Genomic DNA, 25810 nt, shown 5'->3' on the forward strand with positions numbered 1-25810 from the left:
CCAAGGTGTCAGAATATAAATCATATGGAGTTTCATGTTGAAATGAACACACAAAATGTATCCAGTATTCTGCTAACATGAATTACACTGTGCAGTTAACTATGTAAGTGTATCTGTAAGATAAGAAATAATGTGTTTTCCATGTTAAAAATATTTAATCATATTACAGGCTCTATAACAGCACTAAAAAGAACTAAAGCACTGAAAAAATCAGTCAATAACTGCTGTGTCCCGACTTGCCTATTTGGGATATTTAGCCATAGATTTTCCTCTTAATATAAATTATAATTAGCATGATTTCTGATGAAAACACTTTAATTATTAGCTGGAAGACATACAGGAATGAAGGCTCTAGTAACTTGAGATCTCTGTTGCTCAAAAACTGGAAAACAAAAGCTGGGGAAGCATGAGAGGCTATAATGTTGTTGATACTTCTCTCTCCCGCCCCTTTGCCTCGCCCAGCTGTTTTAAATAGCGAGAAGAAATTAAAATTCTTAAAGACTTGCAGGCTGTTTGGCTTGCTGCCTCTTATTTCCACTCCTATGCCCCATGACTTGAAAACTTGCCTGAGATTTACCAATTCCCTGTTCAGAAATATGACTTTGCCCCCCCCCCAAGAATTCCAGCAACGAAACGATTCAGCGTTTGCTTTGGTTATTGCCAAACTGCTGCTAAAATACGTCCGCCTGCTCGCCTTTCTCTATTGATCGTCCAGCGCTCGGCGTGTTCCTCTGCCCGATAACATTATTCAATTACACGACGATAAACAGCCCTCTGCCATCCAAACGGGAGAGCTTGGGGCTCTTTATTAGTTTATTTCAGGTGATCCTGCTTGTTTGACTGCGCGTCCCCTCCCCCTTTTACAGGTTTCTGCTATTCTTCACTAATTCTAGTGATTTGGCAAATGACCTTTAACCCAAGCAGTTTGCAGAGTCCTGGAGGGGGATAATAGAAATGCCCCAGTAAATCAAAGGCAATAAAATATTATTTACTAGGCATAAAACTTAAGGTTGGTCTTCCTAAAAGGAACGAACAAACCCCCATTATTTCCTCCCCCGCCTGGAATTGGAAGTTTGGTGATCCATGTAATGTATAAATTCGATAGCAGTTTCTGGTGAAGGAACCAAATCTCAAGTTGTGAAGAGTGATTTATTTACAATGGACTACATACGAAGTATTTTCATTCAATAGTATAAAACCAGCGTGTTACAGGGGTACTCTGCCTGTAGTGGTGTGTGTGTGTTTGTGTTTGAAAGAGAGAGGAAAACACCTCAACAAAAGTTTGATTTTTTTTTTTTATAAAAAAGCTGCCATTGCATTGCTTCGGGAGCGGAGGGCCAGCACATTGCGTACTGTGCAGACGTGGGCGAGCATTCTTAATGGCCTGTCCCCAGCTGGGGACTTGGCTCTTTTACTTCATTTGGTGAGGTTTCAGAGTAACAGCCGTGTTAGTCTGTATTCGCGAAAAGAAAAGGAGGACTTGTGGCACCTTAGAGACTAATACATTTATTTGAGCAAATAAATTGGTTAGTCTCTAAGGTACCACAGGTCCTCCTTTTTTTACTTCGTTTGGTGAGGTTTAGTCCTTTGCTATTGCTAAAAGCGAGGAGTGACTGTTCTGTTGTGCCTGATGAGAATAGATACATTCTTTGGACTCCTCACTTTTCTGTTAGATATTGATTATCACAAATAACTGATTACACACCCACTGAAGGTTTTGAAGATCTACCTAAAACCAAGGAGAGGTTTGCTAAATAACAGGAACAGCTAACAAGAACAATAAATTGTGTTGATAACAGACCGCTCTCTGTTTCAGGTGCTTAGATAAGATTCAAGGCAGTTAGCAGTAATCTGAAGTACTTTATTGTCCCTTAAACCTAAATCTATCGGAATAAAGGATCTGTGCTTTTTTACAGTCCTGTTTTACACGGTGTTCGTTTGATCATTCAATGAGTGGCATGTGCAAATAAGGCCTCTCCATAAACTTTCATCTCTCAGAACGAGCTTTGGTACAGTTCTTCCGTACATTACACATCCATCCGTGGTTATGTGTCTGACAGCATCCTGAATTTTTCATTGCAGCCTCTAGTACTTGCAATCTCGTTTTGGGGTTCTAAAAGTTGAACAGGGAGATTCAGCAAGTTTACAAAACAAATCTTCCCTTTTCCCTTGCCACTATCTTCCAACGTAAGTATGAAATAAACGGGCTTTACAAACGACTTTGATCCTATAGAATGTCTGCTGTCAGCAGAAACAACTCAACACGAGCCAAATAGGTTTTGAAATGATTGGACAAACTGAAGGGCTGTTTACAGAAATGGTTAATAACTGAGAAGGAAAGGAATGTTTTTTAAAAAAGCGATTTTACACTGTGACCGGGCACAAACAGTTGCCCCCAGAAGAGTCACTACATTTTTGTCTTAATGAGCGTGGTTTGCACTGTTTAGGCTGTTCAACTGTGCTAAGAAAATTCTGTTGTCAAAGAGCAAAGGAAAGTTGTACTTACGTGTGTGTGTGTGAGAGAGAGGCTGCCTGGCCCTGAAAGAGTGTGTACCGCAGTAGTGGAATCAGACCAGCTGAGATGTGTTGTGTTTCCCCTGTTGCACTCCCGAAGGGATTTTATTTGCACTGGAATGACTTGGAAAGAGTGAATGCATTTACTGATACTGGGGCTGCTTTCTCAGCACTGTTTGGATTTCCCAGAGCTGCTTTGATAATGTGACACACACACACACACACCCCTCCCCAGTGGCCCTCCAGTTATAGAGGAATAAAAGGGAAATAATAGGGAATTAAGAAATGGTTCAGGGAATGCTGCTACTTCCTGCACTTGGGGGCATGTGAGATGCGAGAAACACAATAAAATCTTTGGTGGAGGATTGGTGTGGAGAAACCATTGTGAAGTACAAAGGTTTCAGGAAACCGTCCTCGACTTTGGCTTTCATTAGGTCCTGCGTTATTTAACTTAAACAGTTTTGACAACAACCTGCCAAATTTACAGCGGAAATAAACACTGGAGAAGAGGGGAAATCAAATGATCAAGCCTGCTTAGTAACCCAGCATTTGTCAAGCGTCCGGGGAAGCACATCCACAACCTTGGGCACGCAAGAAATCCACTTGTCAAATGAGACCTTCATCAACAAACACGAATCATATGTATTTGTACGCACGCGCAAAGCTTTCTCGCGTGATGCACAGCGTATGTATTTGTGTATGGAGAGAATGGGCACACGGTGGATTAGCTGTAAAGTTACACTACACAAGGTAGGGTTCGTGTATTTGTGTCTCTAATATCACATATAATCACGTCTCGTGGGTTCCCCTTTATGGGGCGGGCACGTAGACAGGTTTTAATCCCAGACCTGGTCCCCCCAGAGCGAGCCTAGGGGAAGCGGGTCTAATGGGAGTTTCCGCGTCGCTCGCCTGCACTGATGAAGGAGGCTCTGGCTACAGCAGGCGGCACATAATCTATCGGAATGCGTCTCCTTCCTACGAAGGATGCAACTGACTGAGAACAGTTTGAAGTGGGGGGGGGGGGGGCGGGTGGAGCATCTCTGTATTGCAGAGGTTTGCGCCGGGGTCCTCTCTGCGGTACAGCTTTAAAACCCCCTCTGCTTTGCCATAGGTCGGCGCAAGGCGCATGCGCACCTCCTGAAGTTTCTCGGCCGCTGTTGGCCGTATAACTTTTTCCGTGCACTGCTCAGAGGCAGGGCGACGAGGAGAGCCGCGAGCGATAGAGACCTAGGGGAGGGGGGGGGGGGAGCGGGCTGTCTGCGGCGCGCGGGGACCCAGCCGAGAGGCGCAGGAAGGAAACGCCGCGGCCGCTCCGCCACCGCTCCGGGTCCCGCCTGTGTGTAACTGGTGCCCGGCGCTGAGGGGCTTTGCCCTGCAATGGATTGGGAGAGTTACAGCCCCTGAGCCCGGGATCTCCCCCCCCACCCCGTCCTCCTCCTCCTCCTTCCCCCAGCTCCTCTTGCCCGAGCCCCCGTCTGGGCTGCAGGAAAAGCCGCCCCCTCTAAGACGCGCACCCCCTCCCCAGTTGCGCCGAAGAGTCAAGTCTGGCTTCCCCCTCGGTTTAAAATGGAGGGACGCAGCCCGCGGATGGCTCGGCAGCCCCGGACACCCAGCTGCGCGGCGCCCAGCCTCTAGGGGAGCGGCGGCGGCGGCGGGGGGGGATTCCTGCGCTTCCATTCACGCCCCTCTCCCGCACGGAGCTTCGGCGGGGGCCGCGCCGGCCGAGAGGCAGCCAGCGAGCTCCTCGGAGGGCTGCTAGGGAGGGAGCGGCGAGCCCCGCTCCGGCGGCGGCAGCGGTGCACCACCTGGGCTGGGCTGGTGGAAAGGATCGTAGCCCAGGGCGCTTTCGTTGCAGTAGCCCGTGAAGATTGTGTTTGTTTCCCAAGTGTTTCCGCACGATCACGCCCACGGGCCCGCCGCGCGCGCGCGTGTGTTTCGCTGGAGAGCCCTAATTACTGCCAGTGCTGATGGACCTTGGAAAGGAGCCTGCCCTGGTGCCCTGCTCCGCACTGGGAGCGCCCGCGCCGGACAGAGGTCTGCGTCTGCCTGGTGTCAGCTCGCCGGGCCCCAGCGCTCCCCCTCTCCGGGCTCGCTCCCTTCCTGGCCCCTGGCGGCAGCCGCCGCCGCTCGCTGCTTTGGAGGATACCGCATAGCTCCTGCGATCCCGGATTTACTCTCGCCGCCTCCTCGCCCTTTCTCCCCCGGTCCCCTCTTGGATTACTTGGCTGCCCTCGCTCGGTGAATCCCCCTGCAATGGAGGTGAGTCCTAGGCTGGGATGAGGGGCTACTTGTTAAGACGCTGAGCTCGCTTGTGTGAGTCCGGGGGTGGTGGAGAATTTACATGTATTTCGGTAGTGAGATGTGTGGGATTCTCCCCCTTCCCCCCCCCCCAACGGACAGCCTTGGCGACCCCCTGCCCCCCCCCCTTCCCAAACTCTAAGCTTTTTCACTCATCTAGTCCTGCTGGAGATCTGTGGGTCTGAAATACCCCACTTCTTACGGCCAAATTGCCCCCTGCCTATCATGAACCGGTTTCTTTTAAAGTAAGTGAAGAGTGTTTAAGACACTTGTTTTAATTCAGCTCTCTAACGCGGTACATCTTTCTTGCAACCTCTAGTAGCCGAAGTTTTAAAGACATCTTTCGGGACTTCATTTCTGGGGAGAATAGCCATGGAGGAGCGAGAGCAGGCAGTAATGGAGGCCTGTACCTTTAAGGAACTCTGGCTCAAGGCCAGTTTCGAACCTGGCTTATTTTTCCCCCTTCCCCCTTTTAATTTTATTCTACATTTTGGAGATTGTCACTTGGCATCTGTAAAGGATTCTGCTGCTGGGGTCTGCAAAGGAGAAACGAGGTTTTTCGGTGCTCCTTTGATGCTCTAAGGACTCCATATTGGAAAGTCTGTTAGTTAGTTTGTTTGTTTTTAATTGTCAATTGCATGCTAAATTAGTTACACTCGGAGGGTCAGGGAAAGTTCAGTTTCTCTGAGAAACGACTCTTTTCTAAGTTCATTCAACTCTGTTAGTGTAAAGTATTGGAGTCTACTTTAAAAAAAATCTAAGAAAAAAACCCTCTGCCTTTTTCTCCATGAATTAACTATATACATTGGTGTCAGAGTAAGTGGCTTTTTCTATAAACTTGAACCCTACAAATTTGCAATACACGTACCCCTTTTTATTGAAAACCACTGGAGGGAAAAGGGGTGGCATCGCTTTTGTCAATCGTTTGCTTTGAAACCATGGAGCAAATCAGCATACAGCAATCGTTTCTGCATTTTACAACCCACCAGCGCCGAATGGCTCTCTGGATGCCTACTTACCAAAGGCAGTGCTCACATAAAAGCTACCATAAAACCAGATGCCTGAACAGACTTTCCAGACACGCTGTGTAAAAAACAGGATCACAGGCGATTCCAGGGCTGTGCTGAATCTGTACGAGTCCATTTTCATCTGACCGAAGAGCCTACTGCTCAGCCTTTGGTGCATTACCCCCTTCTCTCCCTCCCTCCCCAAAAGCGCCTCACAAAGTAAAACTGGTGGGTAAGACTTTAGGGCCGATAGTTGGTACTTCCAGGAGTTTGTTGAAAGCAACTTGTGAGCTCCGTGATATTGAAGTGGCTGCAGCAGCGGAGACTGACCGTGTCTTCACTGATCGCAGGTGTCTCATCTCCCTTTCTCGGGCTTACTTCTCAGACGGGAGTCCCAGTAAAGTGTTAATAAAAAAAAAAAAAAAAAAACGGGGGTGGGCAAAACAACCTGGAGGTAGCGATGGAGCTCCGCGCCGAAGCAGGCGTCAGTCCTGGCGGGGGTTCTGGCGGCTGAGGCTGCCCCCTGTCGGGAGAAGGGCTGTATGACTCCCCGAACGGGTGCCGCCCGCACCAGGCGAGGCCCACTTCGTTCCACTCCACCTAACGAAACCCGCCAGACTCCACTCTTCCGACAACGTTCCGGGCTGTGTGTGAATGATCTAGTGTCCGACCAGCAAAGTGTAATAATCCCCATGTAAACACTCCCCAACCGCACAATCGGAGTACAGGCCAGAGGGTTTTGAGCCAGAAGAAAATGTTTCCAGCCCTCTAAACTTCCTTTTACACCTTCCCTCTCTTTTATTCCTGAAACCCAGCATACCTAAGGGACAGCGCCATCCTGCGTGAGACACAGCGGAGTGAGAGCTGTTACAGGACGGGGGAGCGGCTACTCCCTTCTTGACCTTGCCCCAGATGTTTACTCATTGGGATTTTTCTGGCTCTGCAGGATTTTGATTGTGGCTCCTTTCTGAGCTCTCCTCTAAGAGCCGTCTAAGGCCTGCCTCTGCTCACAGTGGTTCTCCTGTAGGTGCGCACTCCCCCATGCGAGGCTGGCCCGTTATGCGCCGGAGGACTGGCTGCTTTTGCTGGCCATAAAGAGCCTGCGCTCTTGGCTCCATGAACCAGTTGACTTGTCAATGATTTGCAGTGGTGACGCTTAATCTCCCTCCTGCAGAAACGCTCGGGAGGGTGTCACTGGCAGGGCGCCTAGGAACCGAAATCAACCTCGGTTGCATGGGTGTACTGCTGCTCTTATAACCGCCCGCATTGTCCCCATAAAGTTCATTTCTACCCCGAAATGACAGAGACACCCGCTCGTTTCACATCTGCGCTACAGATGCTTGTGAAGACAAGTGACTAGTAACTGAGTTGGAGCAATGTCTAATTAGTTGCTGTCAGTAGGAGCCGATCAGTTAATTAGGTTTCAATTTGTATCCTTTTCTGGGCACCGAAATATCCAAATTCGTCCAAATCCCTATTTCGGGTGTCTGAGTCCACTGCCAATCTTGTGAAGTTAGGTTATGGTGCATCAATCTTTTTATGATTTCCTAAACTGCTGCTAAAAAGTACATTTAACTTTAATAGTTACGGTGCCCTCCGCAAACTGTCACTTATACACACATTAATTTCCCCAGATTTAATTATTGTCACCTAGGAGAGGCCAGTCTGAGTTCTAAGCTTACATTATTTTCTTTGTCATATTTTTAAAACCTTAGTACAGTATTCAGCGCGTTGGGTGACTTGCCTGGTGTGAAACGCGCAGTGGGTGGAGGAGGAACCATTTACCATCTAGTAAGAGAAAGCAAGCGGATCTAAAGTCCCTAGTGCTACCGCCCTGCATCCCAAGTGACCGAGAGGGTGGGGCTGTAACAAAGCTCATCGCACGCAGGCACAGGCAGGTGGCTGTATACCAATCCTAGCTTTCTGTGCCCCTTGAATCCTGCGTGTGTCCGGGCAGCTTTCATGTTATCATCAATTTCCTGTATTGCTGTGACAGTTCTTCTCTCTCTCTCTCCAAGTGCCCCCCTCTCCCCCTAAAAAAAAAAAAAATCAAGAAGAATTAAGAAAAGAAGTACTTGTGGAAGAAGAATTAAGAGCACCTTTGAATTCGCTACTAACGTTTTTGAGAATGAATAGGGAGCCCCCAAGTGTTGAACTGTCTTTAAAAAAAATTAAATTACTCTCCTTATAAGTCCTGCGTTATGAACTAAAGTCCGATCGAGTAACCTATTTACTGGAAGTGTTTAACTTATTAATTGGCATCGATATTTTATGCGCGGGCAGAGACGTTGGGATGTAATAACACACACATTTCCGTTTACCATTGGCTTTTCTGCCGCGCGCATTGGCCGCTCTCCCCTGAAACCTTGTAAAGGCAGAGAGTTGGCTGTGCTCGTGGAAGGGGAGTTTATTTAAACACAAAACAAAAACACAGGACTGGATTTATGGATTTCAGAGCAATGCCCTTTTGTAACTCAGGATTATTTCAGACCATTCAGGCGAGGTAGGAAAAACTGGATAAATCCAATTGAAAGCCTTCGACGCAAAGTGTTTAAAGCCATCAGGGGAGTCCTTGCTTTTCCCCGTCATGCTGAGCGGGCAGCAATCTCGGGGATTCTGATCCCTAGCGAACTCTGTGCGTGACTGTTCCTGACAATCCCGATTCTCCTCCCTGCAGGCTGTTGGGAATCGTTGAAGGTTTTCCTGTAACAAAGAAATTCCCTTAATCTGTGGGCATGAGGCTCGCCCCTTCCTTCCCACTTCAACTCCTTCTGAAAACCTTAAACCCCCTATTAGGCAGCTGGGAGTGTTTAATAGCAATTAGACCCCAGGCTAATAGTACCCATCCGGAGCAGGGCCTCTGTCGGCGATTCCAATCGGAAACCGGAGTGCGCGGAACTTCGGGAAGCCAGAGCGTAGCCTCTCCGCGTTCCGTCTCCAAATGCGCGCAGTGTCCCGCAACCCGCGCCCCGAGGGAGCCTCTGGCGCGCCACACCCCGGGGAGAAGGGCCTCGGTCGGCGCCCCAGGAGACGGGAAGGCTCCTTCCCGGGCTGCGTGCCACCGCCAGCCCCCTGGCCCTGCAGGTGCTCCGCGCCGGGTAGTCCCAGCCTCACCCCGAGCTAACCCACGCGTCACTGAATCAAAGCGTCCCCAGGCTCCACTGGCCGCGGAGCTCAGCGCCCGACTCCCCCGGGAGCTGGGGCCCCCCCGTGTCGGCGCTGACGGACGGGGGCTCCCCAGGGCCCAGTTAGCTGCCTCTCCCCCGGAGTGGATCGCCGGCTCCTTTGCTGAAAGCCGGCCGGAGCTGGGCTGGCGGGGCGCCTGGTCACTCGCTCTGAGCGCGCTCCGGACCCCGTCCCCTCCCCGGGCTGCTGCCGGGCGAACCCGCGTCCCAGCTCCGCGCTCCCTCTTCCCCGGGGACGGATCTGCCGGCTCTTCCCGCAGGGGGCTGCTTTGAATCGACTCCTGTCACGGCGCTGCTACCTCCCCAGCCAAAGCGCCGTGTGGTCACCCCCCAGTCCCGGCGCGCTGGCGAAGCTGGGATGGGGTGCGCGGGGCAGCCGGGGACACAATACCGACCCGCGGGCGCTTCGCCTCCTGGCAGAAGCAGCAAACCCTACCCGACCTCCAGCTCCCAGGCGCCCTACGTGTAGTGGCGGCGCAAAGCGATCCTGTCCCCCCGCCCAGGTTGGCGAAATCAAGCGGGAGATCCCCACACACCGGCATCTTATCCCATACTCCCTTGGTGGCTTTCTTAGCTCCCTGCCCCACCTCCGTCCTCAATCAGATTGGGGAATGGGGATTCTTGGAGGGCCCAAATGTCTGTCTCCCAAATGAGGAGAATCGGAATTCCCCCTTTGGGTTAGAGAGGCATCGCCTGACAACGGAATGAGCTTTGCACCTACTTTCTCGGACGAGAGCTGCCTCGGTGGTTCTCATCTGGAAACAGCTCCCAAAATGGCCCATAAAGGTGTCGTTTGTGTGTGGGGGTTGGGGGCCGAGGAACATCCATTGTTAGTTTGGAGTTAATGTAACAGCTGAATCTCCCTGCCCTCCCCATTCCCAAAACACCCCCGCAACTTGATGCATCATCTTCACTTTGCCCTTGATGTGTCTACTCCACTTGTTGCTTCTCCCCTGTCCGGGCACTCTGTAGACTGCTCCTAGAAGAATGAAAGTAGAGTAAGTGTTTTTGCTGCTGTTAAAGTGTGTGACTGAGAATAAGGGATTTTTCCAAGAGATTGGGTTTGGCACTGAGCTGTAATTCAACGGCACTGAGACATGTCTATAGTCGCTGGGCAGCCCTACAAGCAGAATCGCAGTGAATAAAATTTCCTTGTCAGGTTGCGTGGGTGGACTAATTTGGACTAGAAACTGCCTGCGTTTTGCCACCAAAAACTCACTTGAGAGAAGGGCAGTCAGTCAAGAGTCAACTTAAAAGGGACCCAGGATACCGCCCTTGTTTAAACTTGTATGCTTGAAAATGATCTGAGAAACAATAAACAATCTGTTCCTTTTATTTCTCCTCCAGAAATCCATTGGAATATTAGTTCAAGGAGGTGCTTTGGGGACAGTTGGCAGTGCAATGGCTTCCAAGTACCTCATAGTGGTTCTGGCCATTTTCTCCTCTTTCGCCCAGGTTGTAATAGAAGCCAGCTCTTGGTGGTAAGCATCTTATAATATACTGACTTTATTTAAAATAATATATTTAATTTTTGTTTGGTTTATAATATAGTTTATCTCTTTCTGGGGAAAGTGCTGTATGAATAGGAGATTTTTAGTAATACTCAATTTCTGGGATAACTGTAAATCCAAAGGGAATTTATTTTTTATCACCATCAAAGTAGCAAAATTAAATTTATAAATGGGTCACTTAAAATCTCATTCTACAGGGTCTGAAATAACAAATGTAAGGGAAAGCTCTGAATTCCATGTACAAAAAATTCAACACACAGATATTTTTTTAATTATTATTTAAACAACTTTCTAAAGAGACCCATGAGCTGAGTTTATATTTCTTGTAGCTGTTGGGGGGGAAAACTCTAGTTAATATCTAGATATTTTTTAAATGTTTCTATTATTTGAGGATTTTTTTTTTAAAGCAAAACCTTTGCTCTCTCAGCTGAACAGTTTCTGACTTGCAGCCTTGTTTTAATCATGTGAAAGCACATATGGACCTCTTAAGAATTGGGAAAACATGATTGATTTTGTTTAGTGTCTGTACGTGCCTCTGTATCTTTTCTATCAGTTAGAAGGAACTAGTAGTTGTCTGTAACAGTATCTAACTGTTAGTACTTAAGGGTTTCCTTATTTTCTCATAATTGTGTAAGACTGAAAGTGGAGGTTGAAAATCCTGTGGTATGGTGGGAATTGTTTTGTTGTTGTTTTATGTACTTCTATGACCAGGCAGTTGCTTGGGACTTCTTGTAGCTTTACCATGCCCACAGAAATTTGTAGGGATGGGGTGAAATTTGAATCCTGGCATTCAGGTACATTGAAGTGTTGGCAAAGACAGCCATTAAAGCATGCTGCCATCATTCCATGCATGTACAGCCTTTAAATAAGAGTTTGATGATCTTCATTGTTTTTCAAAAGTTTCCTCTTGCTCTCAAGAGCAGGAGTGGGTAGATTTATACACTAATACTGTATTTGTCCTCCCAATGTTAATCTAATTCTTTCTTTATGCAGGTCTTTAGGTATGAATCATATGAATCCTATGAACCCTGTTCAGATGTCAGAGGTATATATAATAGGAGCACAGCCACTATGTAGTCAACTAGCAGGACTTTCCCAAGGACAGAAGAAACTCTGCCACTTGTATCAGGACCACATGCAGTATATTGGAGAGGGGGCAAAGACAGGCATTAAGGAATGCCAGTATCAGTTCAGACACAGAAGATGGAATTGCAGCACTGTGGATAACAACTCTGTTTTTGGCAGAGTCATGCAGATAGGTAGGAAGCAAAAACTTTCTGATCAAACTGTTGCCTAAGAATGTGTGTGATGTTTACTTAATGTTCTGTATTAGACATTCTTGCCAAGTTCTTAATCTGTGTAAGGTACCTAATTTAGTGTCATTGAAGCTGACAACCCCCCGCCCCCCTACACACACACTATTTTTGGTCAGAGTTGATTTTCCGCTTGCTCCTGCCCCTCAAAAAAGTGAAGGCAAAAAAGCATCTGAATACAAGAATGCAGTAGGAAACAAAAAGTGGCACTAAAATACTCATTAACTTTAAGGAAAAAATCTGAAATAAAATAATGGTATGTTTAAAACTTACTAAAAAGTAGTAGTGTGTGGCAAAAATATCTGGGTTCCAAAATTGCTCATGTTGTGTAATAAATTAATTCACTGATTATTTCGTTAATTCAACAGTTCACTGAAAATCTCCATAGTGTTTATAAACTATTCCTTCTCATTTACTGCCAGTTGTGGCAAAATCCTTCTGTGGTTTAAAGAAAGTTGGCTTTATAACAGAAATGAAGCAGCTCTATAATCCATACAAAATCAGTTTGATCAGGACAAAGTGTGTGAGTGTACTTGTAATTTATGTTGCATATAATAACATAGCTGTTAGGAAAGGATGTTGCAAAGGAATCTGCCTATCCCAGTGTGCTGGGGTTCCATCCTCTTTCCTGTTAAACCCGTCTTCAAAATTCAATTGGTCCACGCAACCCACATAGTACAAATAATTCTTATAATTTAGGGGCCCAATCATGTTCCCATTGAAGTTTATTGCAAAATTCTCATTGACATCAATGGTACAGGATTGGACCCAAAGATGGAACTTTCCTCTAAATTTTCCAGTCTGTTTCTCTATCTACTGAATCCGTAGCCAGAAGAATCTACTTTCTATCGTCTTCTGTGGTTTATACAACATTTGTACTGGCATTTAATCTCAACACTGCTGTAGCTCATAGCTTGTGTACAGTAGCTTTTTAATTTGAGATCTAAATTAAATCCTTTATTCCAATGCTTTCCTATCCTGTTTCAAAAAGGAATGGTTTTAAATTACATTAATACTGTCAATTACATTTGGCCTTAAACTTAACTTTTTGTAAAAATAAAGTTTTTATAAAACCTGAAATGAATAGAAAAGTTCCAGAGTTTAAAAATATCCAAGGAACACTTTTTTTTTTTTTTTTTTAAACAAATAGACATTCCCTGGTCGTCTTTTTTTTTTTTTTTTTTGCAACCCGAGTGTTGAGAACCTTAAATTTAAATTCGCTTCTCATTGTTCAAGCTGAGCAAGAGCCAAAAAAGCAAGCTAAACATGAAAAACAAATATAACAACCTTGAGATTTTTCAGCTTTAATCTTCTTGAGGTTACAACTAAAACCAGTAAAGAAATCTTTAAATTTCTGGCCCCAAATTTCAACCGTCATTACTCAATTACGTTCAGCTGATTCAGTGGTGTGAATTAAGGTGGCAGGATTGGGCCCGTATCTGTGTTGACAATGTTTCCAGTGTGAAAGGCTCACACCTTCAAGAGTGTCACACATCTGGTCCCAGGGGTTTATTGCAAGCTGAGAAACTTTGCCTTCTTCACGACTATATGACTGTATTAATTAATAGCTATGTAGCAATTTATCATGTAATTAAGTCACTTGTAGTAACTGCAGATACAAGTGGGTATAGCAAACACTTAGAGATCCTAAGAAGTGTATTAAGAACAAGAAAAGTATTGTTGTTTTATAGTTGTATTAATTTACATTTTGATGTGAAGTACATGACTAGCTGCTGTTCCTCTTGAATAAGAGAAAAAGTCTGAGTCTGATTATACTTAAGCCAGTGTTCCATTGGAATAATAATTTGATTGTCAGTAGAGTTGCTCCTTATTCTCCCTAGTGTGAGATGATCATAACTGGATCCTGAGTCTGCATAGTTTTGTAGGATTTTGTCATTTATGTTAATGACTAAAACATAAGTAATTCTGCATTGAGGAATCTTTTTAGAAAAGCATTGACTTGATAGTTTAGCTATGATATTTATTACACTATGTCCATTTATATTTTTTCTTCTAAGATTTATCAGGCAAAGTTATCTAAAGCTATACCAATAAACCAAGCATTGAGTATAGAAACTGAATATATAGTTTACTGAACATAGTAAATTTACAGGGCTTTTATTCTGTTACCATAGCTACCTCTCAGTTGATCATCTCTTAATTAGACTATTAAAATCCTGCTATATGCAATATATTGTGCTGTCCTTTAGTTTCTCAATAGGACTAAAACTAAGGCATATTTGGACTATATTTTAAATATAGGAAAGGAATATTAACATAAACAAACAAATCTTCTCAACAACTGCATGGGAGAGGTCCAGTCTAATCATGTCTCCTGATAGTTTTGGATGCTCTTGAAATACAGGACAAAGAGAATGTTTTGTATCTTACGCCCAGATTTAGATTGTGTTTCTTTAGAGAAGTGCCACAGAAAAATAAATTTAAACAGTAATATGTATGTGGAACAATGTCCTATTTTTATGTTACATCTGAAGGACATAGAGGAACTCAAACATGTTTAGATAGTGTGTTTTCTTGCAATGGTCACAATAGAGATGGATGTTGAAGAAATGTGGAAAAAGACAGACATGTTGGATGCTGGAGGAAAACATGTTTGTACCTAAATACTCTGGAAAAACTATTCCAGAGCAATTTATCCATGTGGAAATGTTGCCAAAGTCAATGAGACGTAGGGTGATGTGTCGGGATAATACTGGTTGTGCAATCTAAAACTGCCTGCCCTGAGATCAGTTTCAGTGGATTAGCCAAATTTTGTTTTAACTAAAAAATGGAATTGAATATATTCAGCTTGCTCTTTTAGGGACAGTTTTCTCTCCCTCTTGTTTCTCTTTTCACACCCTTCCATCACATCCTTTCTTCCTTAAGGATTCCTTAAAAATGCACCAAGACCTTAGATTTAAAACTCGGGTTTTTTTTTAACTTTATGCAGTACACAAGATAATTAATATGTCTAAACCTGAACTAACCATACCTTTTTTCAAAAAAAAGATCATGAACAAAGGAAAAAATTCTGCATTCCTTACCTAGGCAAACATCCCATTGAATAAGAACGGCAGAATAAATCCAAAACATGCATTACAGTACAATCCAGAATTTAGCTTGAAAAGATTTTCAAGCAGTTCCTTAAGTTAATTTATGGTAAATGCAAAATCAAAAACATATAACACCAAAGTTATTATGACCCCTTAGACTACTCTTGTGAACCTTTACACTCAGGAGTAACGCATAACTCTTGCAAGTAGTCTAATGAGTGAGTATCTGCTGGAATGGATCCTAGTACTGAGGGGAACGGTGGTTCTGATTCTAGTATTTTAGAAATGGTCTTCCTCAGTATATGACCTCTTTAAATGAAAAGAATCAGAACATAAATTATTCGAAAAGGCAGCAGTTGTTACATTAACAGAGCTGCTCTGAACATAGTGTTAGATCTATGTTAAATACAGATTAACTGTGAGTACTGTTCTTAATATACAGTGGTGCCAACAGGCCTAAATCAGAAGTGAGCCTTTGATGGTAGGTCCTGTACAAACAGTCCCTGCCTCAAAGAACTGTTACCTAAAAATCATATCTGACAAAACCCTGATTTTTACAAAGATGTTCCTCCCACAAGCTTGGTAAAAAAGAGATTTACCTAGACCAACTCTATTTTTGGACTAAAGAATAGAAGTAAAACCTAATGGTTAAACCAATAGCTAACTCTCTTTGATTTTCAACTTCAAATTATGTTTTAGACTGATCCAGCAGTCATTTTGGTAGTCCTTCCTGGAGAAGGACTTCAGGCTTGAGCCTGAAAAGTAGCGGTTTTGGTCCTACTTGCTGATAAGAAGAAATGCAGACTTCCAGAAGACTCTCTAATGTTAGCCTTGTTTTCATGGAAGACATTTGTTGTAAAATAGAACTCTTGCCATTCCTGAGAAAGGAGATGGATGTAGCTGGGTTATAGGTAAAAATGGATCTGTGTGCTGTCTTGTTGAGGAAGCTGTTAATGAATTTATCTTCCAGTGAGGATATCCTGTGACAAGCACATATGAACAAAGAGCTTTTTCTGTCATCACCTTGAAAGAAACTTATTTATCTTAAAATGAAAGTTGGAAAAACTTGAATGTAAGGGAATCATCAGTCCTTGACTAAAACATTTAACACGATCCTGTCCCAGGCTCACTCTTCCCTGCAACTTATAGAAATGATTGGCAGTGGCTTCTTTTGCTGTATGAAATCTTCCTATTAGTTGGGTAATTAGATACTAGAGGGCAGTGGGGTATTATATCTTTATTTTTAAATAGCCCTCTTCAAAGTTGCTGGCCAGTTTATGTGCAGGGCAGAATATTAACAAGTATAATTCTGGTGTGTGCTTTCTTTGACACCAGCAGGCTTTGTGAAATGCTATAACTTTAAATCAATTGGAATAAATGAGTACAGTAGATAAATCACGTTCAAGAAGTAGTAATTTAAGGAGCAGACTTCTAAAAGTTGTATTTTAACATCTTTAAAAAGAGAAGATGGGAAGCAGCCAGGCTCTCTAGCCCCTGGACACAATTATTGTTGTAACCCATTGCTAAACATACTCCTATGGCCTGAGTCTGGTCTCAGTTGTGCCATTATTGCTCTACAGTGTTCCCTGGTGAAAAAACAGTGTAAGAGGAGAATCCAGTGCCTTCTCTACATCACTGAACCTCCACCTTCTGTCATTGATTTGTTTGCTTTTGGGGGAGAGGGGAGGAATAAAAATGTTTCCATGGAGACCTCTTAGGCTAAAGCACAGTTCAAAACCCCATGAATTTCATATATAGCATTTCCCTGTGCCCTGTACTGAATGTCATAGAACCTGTGCAGACTTGCCTTTAACACTTGTTTTTTCTTTCCTTGCAGGCAGTAGGGAGACTGCCTTTACTTACGCAGTCAGCGCTGCCGGGGTGGTTAATGCAATGAGCCGCGCCTGCCGAGAGGGGGAGCTCTCCTCCTGCGGCTGCAGCAGGGCGGCCAGGCCCAAAGATTTACCCCGGGACTGGCTGTGGGGTGGCTGTGGGGATAACATCGAATACGGCTACCGCTTCGCCAAGGAGTTTGTGGATGCTCGGGAGCGTGAGAGAATTTATCAGAAAGGCTCTTACGAGAGTGCTAGGATTTTGATGAACCTGCATAACAACGAGGCTGGAAGACGAGTAAGTGGCTGAGTGGCTCCTTCCCCAAAGCAGCCTGTCTGGGAAGGGACACACCTAATTAATAAGAGAGAGAGAAAGAACAGTGGCATGGATAACTTGCTCTGAAGGTCCTTAGCTCATGCACATGTTGGTTTTTCAAGGAAATATTTTCTTTGCCTTTCTTATTAGTCCCCAATGAAATCTGCTGGTGAGCTCAGAAATCAAAACCTTTAATACTTAGTCTTCTTCAAATGCAGGGGGAAAGTGTGATGACGGGTTTAAGTATGGGGAGGGGGAGAGCGTGTGTGTGTGTGTATGAGTATTCCTGAGCGACAACACCACTGCCATTGGCTTTCCCGTAGGATCAGTGGGACAGCAGCGTATCTTATCTTCCTCCATGTTCTGGTAGTTAAAACCCTACAGTTCACTGTGAGTTATCTGCAGAATAGAGTTTTATTGGTTTATATTTCCAACCAATCCAGTTTGCTTTGGAAGGAAAAGAGAAGCACGAAACTCCCCAGAGCGGAATATTCTTGCAAGGTTAACATAATTTCCCCCACCCCTTTTGAGGATGTGAAAAGCTTATTATTAGAAAACACCCTCTTCTGTGGTGAAACATGTTTTTTATGGCTTTTTTATCTTGAAAATGCCTTAAATGAATAGGTGTAAACTTTTTTTTTACAATATTGTGAACTCAAAGAGCCAAAGTCGTTATTTTCCTTGAGCCTGTGGTGCCAGAAATAGTCTGCTGGAGACTTTACTCTTGTGTTTGAAGGTGAGGACGGATGAAAGATTATTGAAAATTAATATTATTTAAATGTGAGAGGAGGGCATCTGAAAGCAACGGAAAGGTCAGTTTACTACTAGAAAGAAGAAAAATGACTTTCACAGTTGTCTACAGATACTCCAGCAGTTTCCCCCCCCCCCCCCTTCCCAGCCTTCTCTTTGCAGTGCCATTTGGCAGCATCGAAACTCTTTTTAAATGTTGGGTGGAAGTTGCATACAGTATCCACCTAATGTGTCAGACCCCAGGATTTTTGGGGCAGTGTCAACCCTGACTCTTATTTCTATTTATACAGGGTAAATGACTGAGCTCTTGCTGCCAAAGCTTTATAAAATGGATATTGTTGCGTAGGTCAGTCCCCCACCCAAAGGTGTTTGGGGGTTTCTTCTGGATGCAGCCTCTCTTACACAGCAGTATTTTGGACGGGAGGGTACTGCTGAGCCAAGAGCCGATAATCCATGCCGCACAGCCTGTAACCGAAGAAATCTCAACTCTTTTTCTCTAGTACAAACCTCAAACTGAGCTCAGCTGAGAGAGTAAAAATAAAATAAAGGGCTATTTGAAATTTCTCAGTGAAACAGCAAACTCCTGTCCCCAGCAATAGGGCAAATTCCTAAAACTGAATGCAACATGAATGATTCTACTGAGGACTCGTGTGCACGTGGTGTGTGAGAGAGGGGTTGAGAGCTCTCTCCCTTTGGTGTGGGTGGGGGAGGGAAAGCAGGGGAGTTTTAGGGGCTCTCTTCCCATGTGTGTAGGGATGATGGGGATTGGGGGGGGGGGAGCACACAGGCTGTGTAACAACCACATTGACACTTTTGTTTTCCCTCCTCCTCTTTTCTCTCCCTTAGACAGTGTATAACTTGGCTGATGTGGCCTGTAAGTGCCATGGGGTGTCTGGCTCCTGCAGCCTGAAGACCTGTTGGCTGCAGCTGGCTGATTTCCGCAAAGTGGGCGATGCCCTGAAGGAGAAATATGATAGCGCGGCTGCCATGAAACTCAACAGCCGGGGCAAGCTGGTGCAAGTGAACAGCCGCTTCAACACGCCCACCATCCATGACCTGGTCTACATTGACCCTAGCCCCGACTACTGTGTGCGCAACGAGAGCACCGGTTCCCTGGGCACCCAGAGCCGCCTCTGCAATAAGACCTCAGAGGGCATGGACGGCTGCGAACTCATGTGCTGTGGCCGGGGCTACGACCAGTTCAAGACCGTGCAGACGGAGCGCTGCCACTGCAAATTCCACTGGTGCTGCTATGTGAAATGCAAGAAGTGCACGGAGATCGTGGACCAGTTTGTGTGCAAATAGGGGGTGAGGAGGTGGAAGGAGCTTCTCCCACCTGCCAGCAGGGGGGGCTACTCCCAGGACAATCTCCACTTTATTTATAGAGTCCAATGAGTTTTTTCTTTTTTTTTTTTCTTTTTTTTTTTTTACAGAAGTTACAAAAAGAAGTGACTGGAACCCTTTCTGCGCCCATCCTAGGGCTGTTGTGTGGTTTATATTTTTGGCAATAATGGGGGAGAACCCGAGAAAATATTTATTTCCCCCCCCAAAAAAAAAGACTTTCAAAAAATAGTGTAGTTTGAAGGGAAATCCAACATATCCTAACTTAGTCCCATGAGAGAGAGTACATGTGCAGCAGGCAAAAAATTCTTAGGTGCTTGGGATCTGAGAATGATCCTTATGAACACAATAACCCACAAACCTGTACATGATTTTAGCTTCAGTCACCAAAACGAGTCAGATAGATACATACAAAGCTGATCAATACATCCAGGGGTCCATAAAAGGAGGGTTGGTATATCCACAGGAGGGCTCAGCACAAAGTTACTATGATGTCAATCACGTGACTGCAAGGTGCCAATTTAAATGTGAGATAATTAAAGGGTACGAGTGCATAAGACTTCTAAAGGGTTCAGCTGTGCTATTCAGGACCTAAAGTCTTGGGTCCAGTAAGTAGCAAGACCAAGAGAAAATCTGCCTTGATTGACACTAAAGGTGTACATCAAAGCAGGATGTGACCGATCAGCTCTTCATCTAATTATGTATGAAGTGTGAGTATTCTATCGTAGCAAGCAATGCCTTACCGATAAAGAATATCAGGAGCAAGTGACCTCTGAATCTCTCCAAACAGTGTGCTCTGGTCTGACCCAATAGAAATTGCACCACTGTAGCTGTTTCACTGTCCCACTCTCTGGAAAGCCCTTTAGGAAACAGAATTCCCCTAATTTGAAATGCCTTTTTTTAAAAAAGTGATGTGATAGCTGGCCATCTTTGAAAACACAGCTTAGTAAATAACCCCTCTTATCCAAGGAAATTAATCATTAACCATCAATCATTCTCAAGATGGTTGGTTTATTGTGGATTTTGGGAAAGCTTTGACTTGAGGAGACAATAGTTTCATGTCTTGATGTTAAGTTGCTATTTTAGTTCAATGAAATATTGCAGCAATGCCAACTTTATCATCTGATGTCTTCAGTACACATGCTTTAGATAATATATTGCAGGTATACATTAAAACTGTTCAGACTATACTTGAGCAGTTACATATATATACGGGAAAACTGTGGTCTGCTGGTGTCTGATATTTCAGAGCTTTTTGTACATATATATTTCAATACAGCCAGTGATTTTTTAATAAAACTGCTAAAGTTACAGAGGCAGTTCATCAGTTAGGAGCATATTATTCCCCCATTTCCTTTTACAAATCACTTCTTTAGGGTTTTTTATATTGACTTGAGAATTCTTGGTGTCATAATACAGAGATTTTAAGAATATTTTAATCACAAAGGAGTAAGCCTTTTCTCAACCTAAGGGGGCTTCTTGGGCTACAGGTAGACAAGGTACCACGCACTTGAATTCACACTGGTTTGGAGACTGCTTCTCTCTTCTACTTTCCTGCAAGGGCATTATTGATTATCATTGAAACAGAAACCTTAAAATTTCCTAGCACAAACTGTATTTGGCCTTTGGTTTGTTTTATGGGTTTTTAAATTTTTTGAGATGGAAATCAGTACCTACTACAGCAACTTCTTGCATTTCGCCCAGTACAGCGTATTTACAAAAACGCAGTTAGCATTTGTCATTGGTTCAGAAACCTCACCCCAAATCATTCCCATCCCATAAATTAAACAAATTGGCATTCAATACCAAACAAGTAAAATCCTCCACTTTAGCTTAGTCATACCAAAGCCTTAACTTCTCACAAGCCTATAAGCTGTTGCATTAAGTTCATCTTGATCATTTATCAGCTTTTTAAATGATGCTTTATTGCTCTTAATTTATTAAGAACATATTTACCCCTCTCTTCCAGATGTTTGTAAACAAAGTATCTTAAAATTTAAAAAGGCACTACTTCATTGAATATGTCACTTTGGGTTTTTATTATACAAAAACCATCGTCATTTTTTATTTGCTGAATCACATCTTGTTCCTTTTTTAGTGACTCGTGTCTGTGAGCAGAGCTGAGTCTAACGATCCTAGCTTTTAAAATACTATTTAATGTAAAATATTTTACTTGTCATTCAGATATTATGTAAATCTTCTGTGTCATTTCCTCTGTTTGTTCTGTACATTTAATGTACATATTTCTGTCTTGCGTGATTTGTATATTTCACTGGTTTAAAAATTTTTTTTTGAAAGGCTTTACGCCATAATGGAAGATAGACTATAAAAATAAAACTTTGGTTGTATGTTGGGAAGCAGTTTTAATTATCTTTCAGAGGAGGATTTGTTACAACAATGAAAAGGTTGACTTTTTAAAAATTTACTACGTGGTAAGACAAGGAAGCGACCCTATGCCAAACAGACGAAGTACAGCTTGAAATTTTATTCTATATTAAGAAAGCTTACCAATGTAATAACTTTTTTGGGGAAAAAAACCTTATGACTGTGTGCACCACAAAATATTCTGTAGATGGTTAGGAGCCCAGCTGACAAGTGGCCAAAGGAATTGAATTATTGAACAATTATGCATGTAGCTTTCAGTGTTTTAGCGGTTTGTTTTGTTTTTAGCAGTTTTGGAGTCATGGGGGCCTGATCCTGTAAACCTTTTAATCCTCTGAATAGCTTTTACCCGAGAAGCCCTACTGGCTTCAACTGAGCTACTAGTGTGAATCAAAGCTTTATCCAGGAATAAGAGTTTGTAGGACGTGGGGAATTGTAGCTGGATTTTTGTTTTTTGTCTGACTAAATTTTTAGTCTAAAAAGATTATTTTTAGTTGAAACTATGGAAAATCAACAGTTCTGCACAGACTTCTTGTCCTGAAATTTGGAGTGTATATATCAACATAAGTTTCCTTTTTTAAAAGAGCACAATGAAATTTTACAAGCAAGGAAGTAAACTAGCAAAGGAAAACAAAAGTAAAAAGCAAAGGCTCGCTGTCCTGAGACCAGCATCCTCTGAACTGATTTCCTGAATGTGCCTCTGAAATTTTTGCCATAGCGGAAAGCTTGATAAATTAGCACCCCCCCTTCTTTTTTTCTTTTTGCCTTTTTTTTTTTTTTGTTCCAGGATAACCTTCTAACATACTGAAACCCCTTTTTGGCTGCCAAGAATGTATTATCCCACAAAAACAGTAGACCAACATCTGTGTGTTTTAAAATAGCGATTCTGGGCAAATGCAAAGTTCTGTGGTCCTATTACTCACATCTGGTTCAGTTTTTCTTTAGTTGTATATTGACCAGTGTTCTTTATTGCAAAAACACAGCCCCTATTTAGAAAAGTCAGCATTTTTTGGACTGGATTATGTTCAAGCTCTTCCCAATAGCAGGAAAATTAACAAAAAACAAATTGATTGGCAGCACCGAACAGCCATGTTCAAAATAGTCATGGCCTCTGACACAAGGGAGATTGCTTTAAGTTTCAGTGAAGTTTATCTGTTCAATTCTTTAAAGTGCTATTATCCTTTGGATGGACCCCTATATTTTTAGAAACCTTTACACACCTTTTTTCTTATTGTTGTGATGTTGCCAATACCAATTTTCAATCTGCTTTTGCCAAACATTATTTAAGCCATTGGTTTTATCAAGAAGTGTACCAGGAACAGGGAGAAAACTCAGAGTAGTGAACTGGAACAGAGGCAGGCAGTGTATGGAAATGGAAATCAAAAATGTTTCATCTCTATAGAGAAGCTTTCAGTTCTATGATGTCATACACATGCAACACAAGAGTTTGATACTAAGTGTGTAGAGTCTTTTCAGTGACTTCAATGGACTTTGGATCAGCCTCCTTAAGATAGCGTGCCTAAAATATTGCAAATGTGCTATATAAACCAAAACTTTTTATTGGGGGAAGGTCATATTATTTCTCAATGATCATTTTTGTATGAAATGGTGAAACAAAAATAGTTTGTTTTTTAAAGAGAAACACCCCCCTCCCCAAAAAACCCCCCAAAGCTGTTTCTATAGGAAATGTTACACACGTTGGCATTAAAATCCAAGTTCTGAACAAATTTAGAGATATGATCCTAATGTTTCACCATTTAATAAAATCTTTCTTTTTCTCAGCACTTCTATCAACAGTCCAAATTAATTTCTCTTTGAATTTAAAACTAGACTGGAATCTTTATTAATATTTAAACATGATAACAAAGAAGACTTCTAGGTTGTGATATTATTTAGTAAAACAAATCCATGACAACTGGATCCAGCTACAAAATTAAATCTCTGTGTTTGTTCATTGTCCTACACTATTTTGTTTTAATACAAATAGTATATGTGCAAATTGGAATCATCTCCGGGCACAGGGAAAAAAGAGTGGAAGGCTTATGTAACAGTAGTGACATATGACTTATGTATGAACTCCTTTGAAAGCTGCAAACTTTGACTGACTTTGTTGAGCCAGCTCTGCGGTTGGTCCCAGCATTCTGTAATCTGTTCCTTTAATTCTCTTGAGATAGCATTTAAAAACAAAAAAAGAAAAATCTAATAAATAAAAATATAGGGGAGGAAGGGAACCACACTTGATGGTAGCGTGAGACTGGTAGATGTAGTTTTAAAAAAAAATTGTGATTACAACCTGTAATTCTAATTTATTTCGCGTAATCCATGTTTCTGTTACATGAGGGCTGTGTGCATTTGTTTATACTACGCTGATAGTTTGTATATCTGTTGAGTCAAACTCTGCTCTCGGTGATACCATGCTATCAACTTCAGTGGCACTGCATGATGCTAACTGTGTTGGGAGCAGGTGGCTTTTCATATTGCTCTAAATTGTGTATGTGTGTGTGTGTGTGTGTGTGTGCCAGTAAACCACACACAGGAAAGTTTTTGGCTGCAGCTGAAAAGCAATAATACAGGATGGTTGTATTTTCATAGTGACATTTCTCCCTCACCATAAACCACCCACTTACTTATGTCTGATCCTGCCTATCAAAGGGGGAAGTTTGGCAAGATTCTATGCTGCTTCTCACTTTTAAAATAGTTATTTGTCATATGCAAGTTCAGATTCTTTTTTATTAGTGAGATAAATTTAGGTTAGGTTATCTAAGCAATGTGCCCTTCTAAAAACTCTTAACTTTGATTTTGTGTGATGTTGGCTAGGGCTTGACTAAGTGGGGTGGTGCGATGTTGTGAAGTTGCTTCTGGAAATGCTGTTGCCAAAACTTGGGACCTGAGGTAATGAGTACTGGATCATTTACAATCAATGTTGCTTTATGATGTGTTGCCTTTCCCAGCGGTTCTGCTTTCTTGAGTAGCGATTGAACGGCAGTAGTCAAAATATTCAGCTGATCGAGAACCCCTGAAGGCTCCTGTAGACAGAGTTACTCAAACATTTTCTGAACCAGTTTGACCCATTGCTGATTTATTCCAGATCCATTTTCAAGGAATTTAAAATATGCAAACTGAAGCGTAAAGTTTATAGCATGGCTCAACAGTTTCAAACAAGATGCATCCCATTCCAAAAGGGCTTCTTTTATTTAGAAAAAATTTTCACAGTCTTTTCACGACAAAGGAATAGTGTGGATGACTGGAGACTGTTCCTGTGATATAGTTGTCATATGCACAGTGCAAAAGTAGCCTGTCCTGTTGACTTCCAGGTCTTTAATGATTCTCCTCTGTGCAGGGTTGCCCTCCTATAGAACCTTTCCCCCCAGCACACTCTCATGGACTATCCCTTTAAAGTTGGCAGAGCCAACCAGCTGCTCCTCAAAAGTGACTATTTTGCTACTGGTTGCAGTTTCCTGTGTCTTTTTCTCTTCCAGCTGGTAAAGCACTCCTACCTCCTGGTAAGTTTTTCCTTTCTTTTTCATAAAGAGAGTGGCATGTTCTCACAGTTTCTTTTCCCAAGTAAGATGGGGTTTGCTTTCAATAACTACCGATCTCAGCAGAGATCCTGCTTGGTAAGCAAACATTTTTAGGAATCCTCCAATGTCTCGTTACTTTGTAAATTGGCAGCCTTGCAAAAGTAAAGAGTAATGCTTGAGCAAATTTGAATTGACCACTACTTGGGAGTAAGAAGGGAGAGTTCAGTAGTACTGTAATTTACTATCCAAGCTACAGGCTATAAAACTGAGCAAGTGAGAGATTACCCTGATTTGAGAAGATAAGAACTAGTGGATAAAGACAGTGGGTAAGTAGAGTCCAAATTATGTTAGGCAAATATAGTGACTTAGTATGCCAAGCAAGGAACTGTCTCAGTCAAAATTGCCTATAAATTCATGGAAAACAGAGAAGACGTATAGTTCTGCAGCTCTGCTTTTTAGAGGGAAAAGAATAATTCCCCCATTACTACTTTTCATATTCTTACATCGTACGTTGATGGGTAAAGAGTCTGAAAGTAAATCAAATCTGAGAAGTTAATGAACTGGAAGTAAAACCATAACCAAAAACCAGGCCTGATAAAAGCCACTATAAAGAAGATAAACAATGCAAGATGTGGCAGACGAATATACTTTTCTTAAGAATTAGTGTTCCTGTAGCTCTCAAACAGACAACTGGTTACTTCTGTCAAAGACAATATATTGCTAATAATCTGCAGAGCTGTCTGATTTATAGACATAAGACTAGACAAATGCTGATGATGATAGGCTT

The 25810-nt window shown here is 42.9% G+C and overlaps 1 protein-coding gene across 2 annotated transcripts; it reads left to right on the top strand.

The window, feature by feature from the left end:
• Window positions 1–3195: 3195 nt before the first annotated feature.
• Window positions 3196–20826, top strand: WNT5A (Wnt family member 5A). 2 transcript variants are annotated; one of them, XM_073351520.2, is made up of 5 exons: window positions 3196–3264; window positions 10352–10485; window positions 11509–11774; window positions 16719–17011; window positions 18626–20826. In XM_073351520.2, exons 1-5 carry the CDS (start codon window positions 3202–3204, stop codon window positions 19082–19084), a joined length of 1215 nt encoding a protein of 404 aa, XP_073207621.1. In that variant the 5' UTR covers window positions 3196–3201; the 3' UTR covers window positions 19085–20826. The 2 variants fall into 2 exon arrangements, with proteins under 2 accessions (XP_073207621.1, XP_073207622.1); XM_073351521.2 differs by lacking the exon at window positions 3196–3264 and adding an exon at window positions 3732–4773.
• The last annotated feature ends 4984 nt before the right edge of the window (window positions 20827–25810 follow it).

This window comes from Lepidochelys kempii, chromosome 7, assembly GCF_965140285.1.
Source record: "Lepidochelys kempii isolate rLepKem1 chromosome 7, rLepKem1.hap1, whole genome shotgun sequence".
NCBI lineage: Eukaryota > Metazoa > Chordata > Testudines > Cheloniidae > Lepidochelys > Lepidochelys kempii.

Bases quoted from the DNA above. Each gene is read 5' to 3' on its own strand.
- WNT5A (XM_073351520.2), top strand. From the start codon at position 3,202: ATGTATTTGTGTATGGAGAGAATGGGCACACGGTGGATTAGCTGTAAA. The intron at 10,486-11,508 runs GTAAGCATCTTA...TTCTTTATGCAG, and splicing joins ATAGAAGCCAGCTCTTGGTG to GTCTTTAGGTATGAATCATA. The intron at 11,775-16,718 runs GTAGGAAGCAAA...CTTTCCTTGCAG, and splicing joins TGGCAGAGTCATGCAGATAG to GCAGTAGGGAGACTGCCTTT.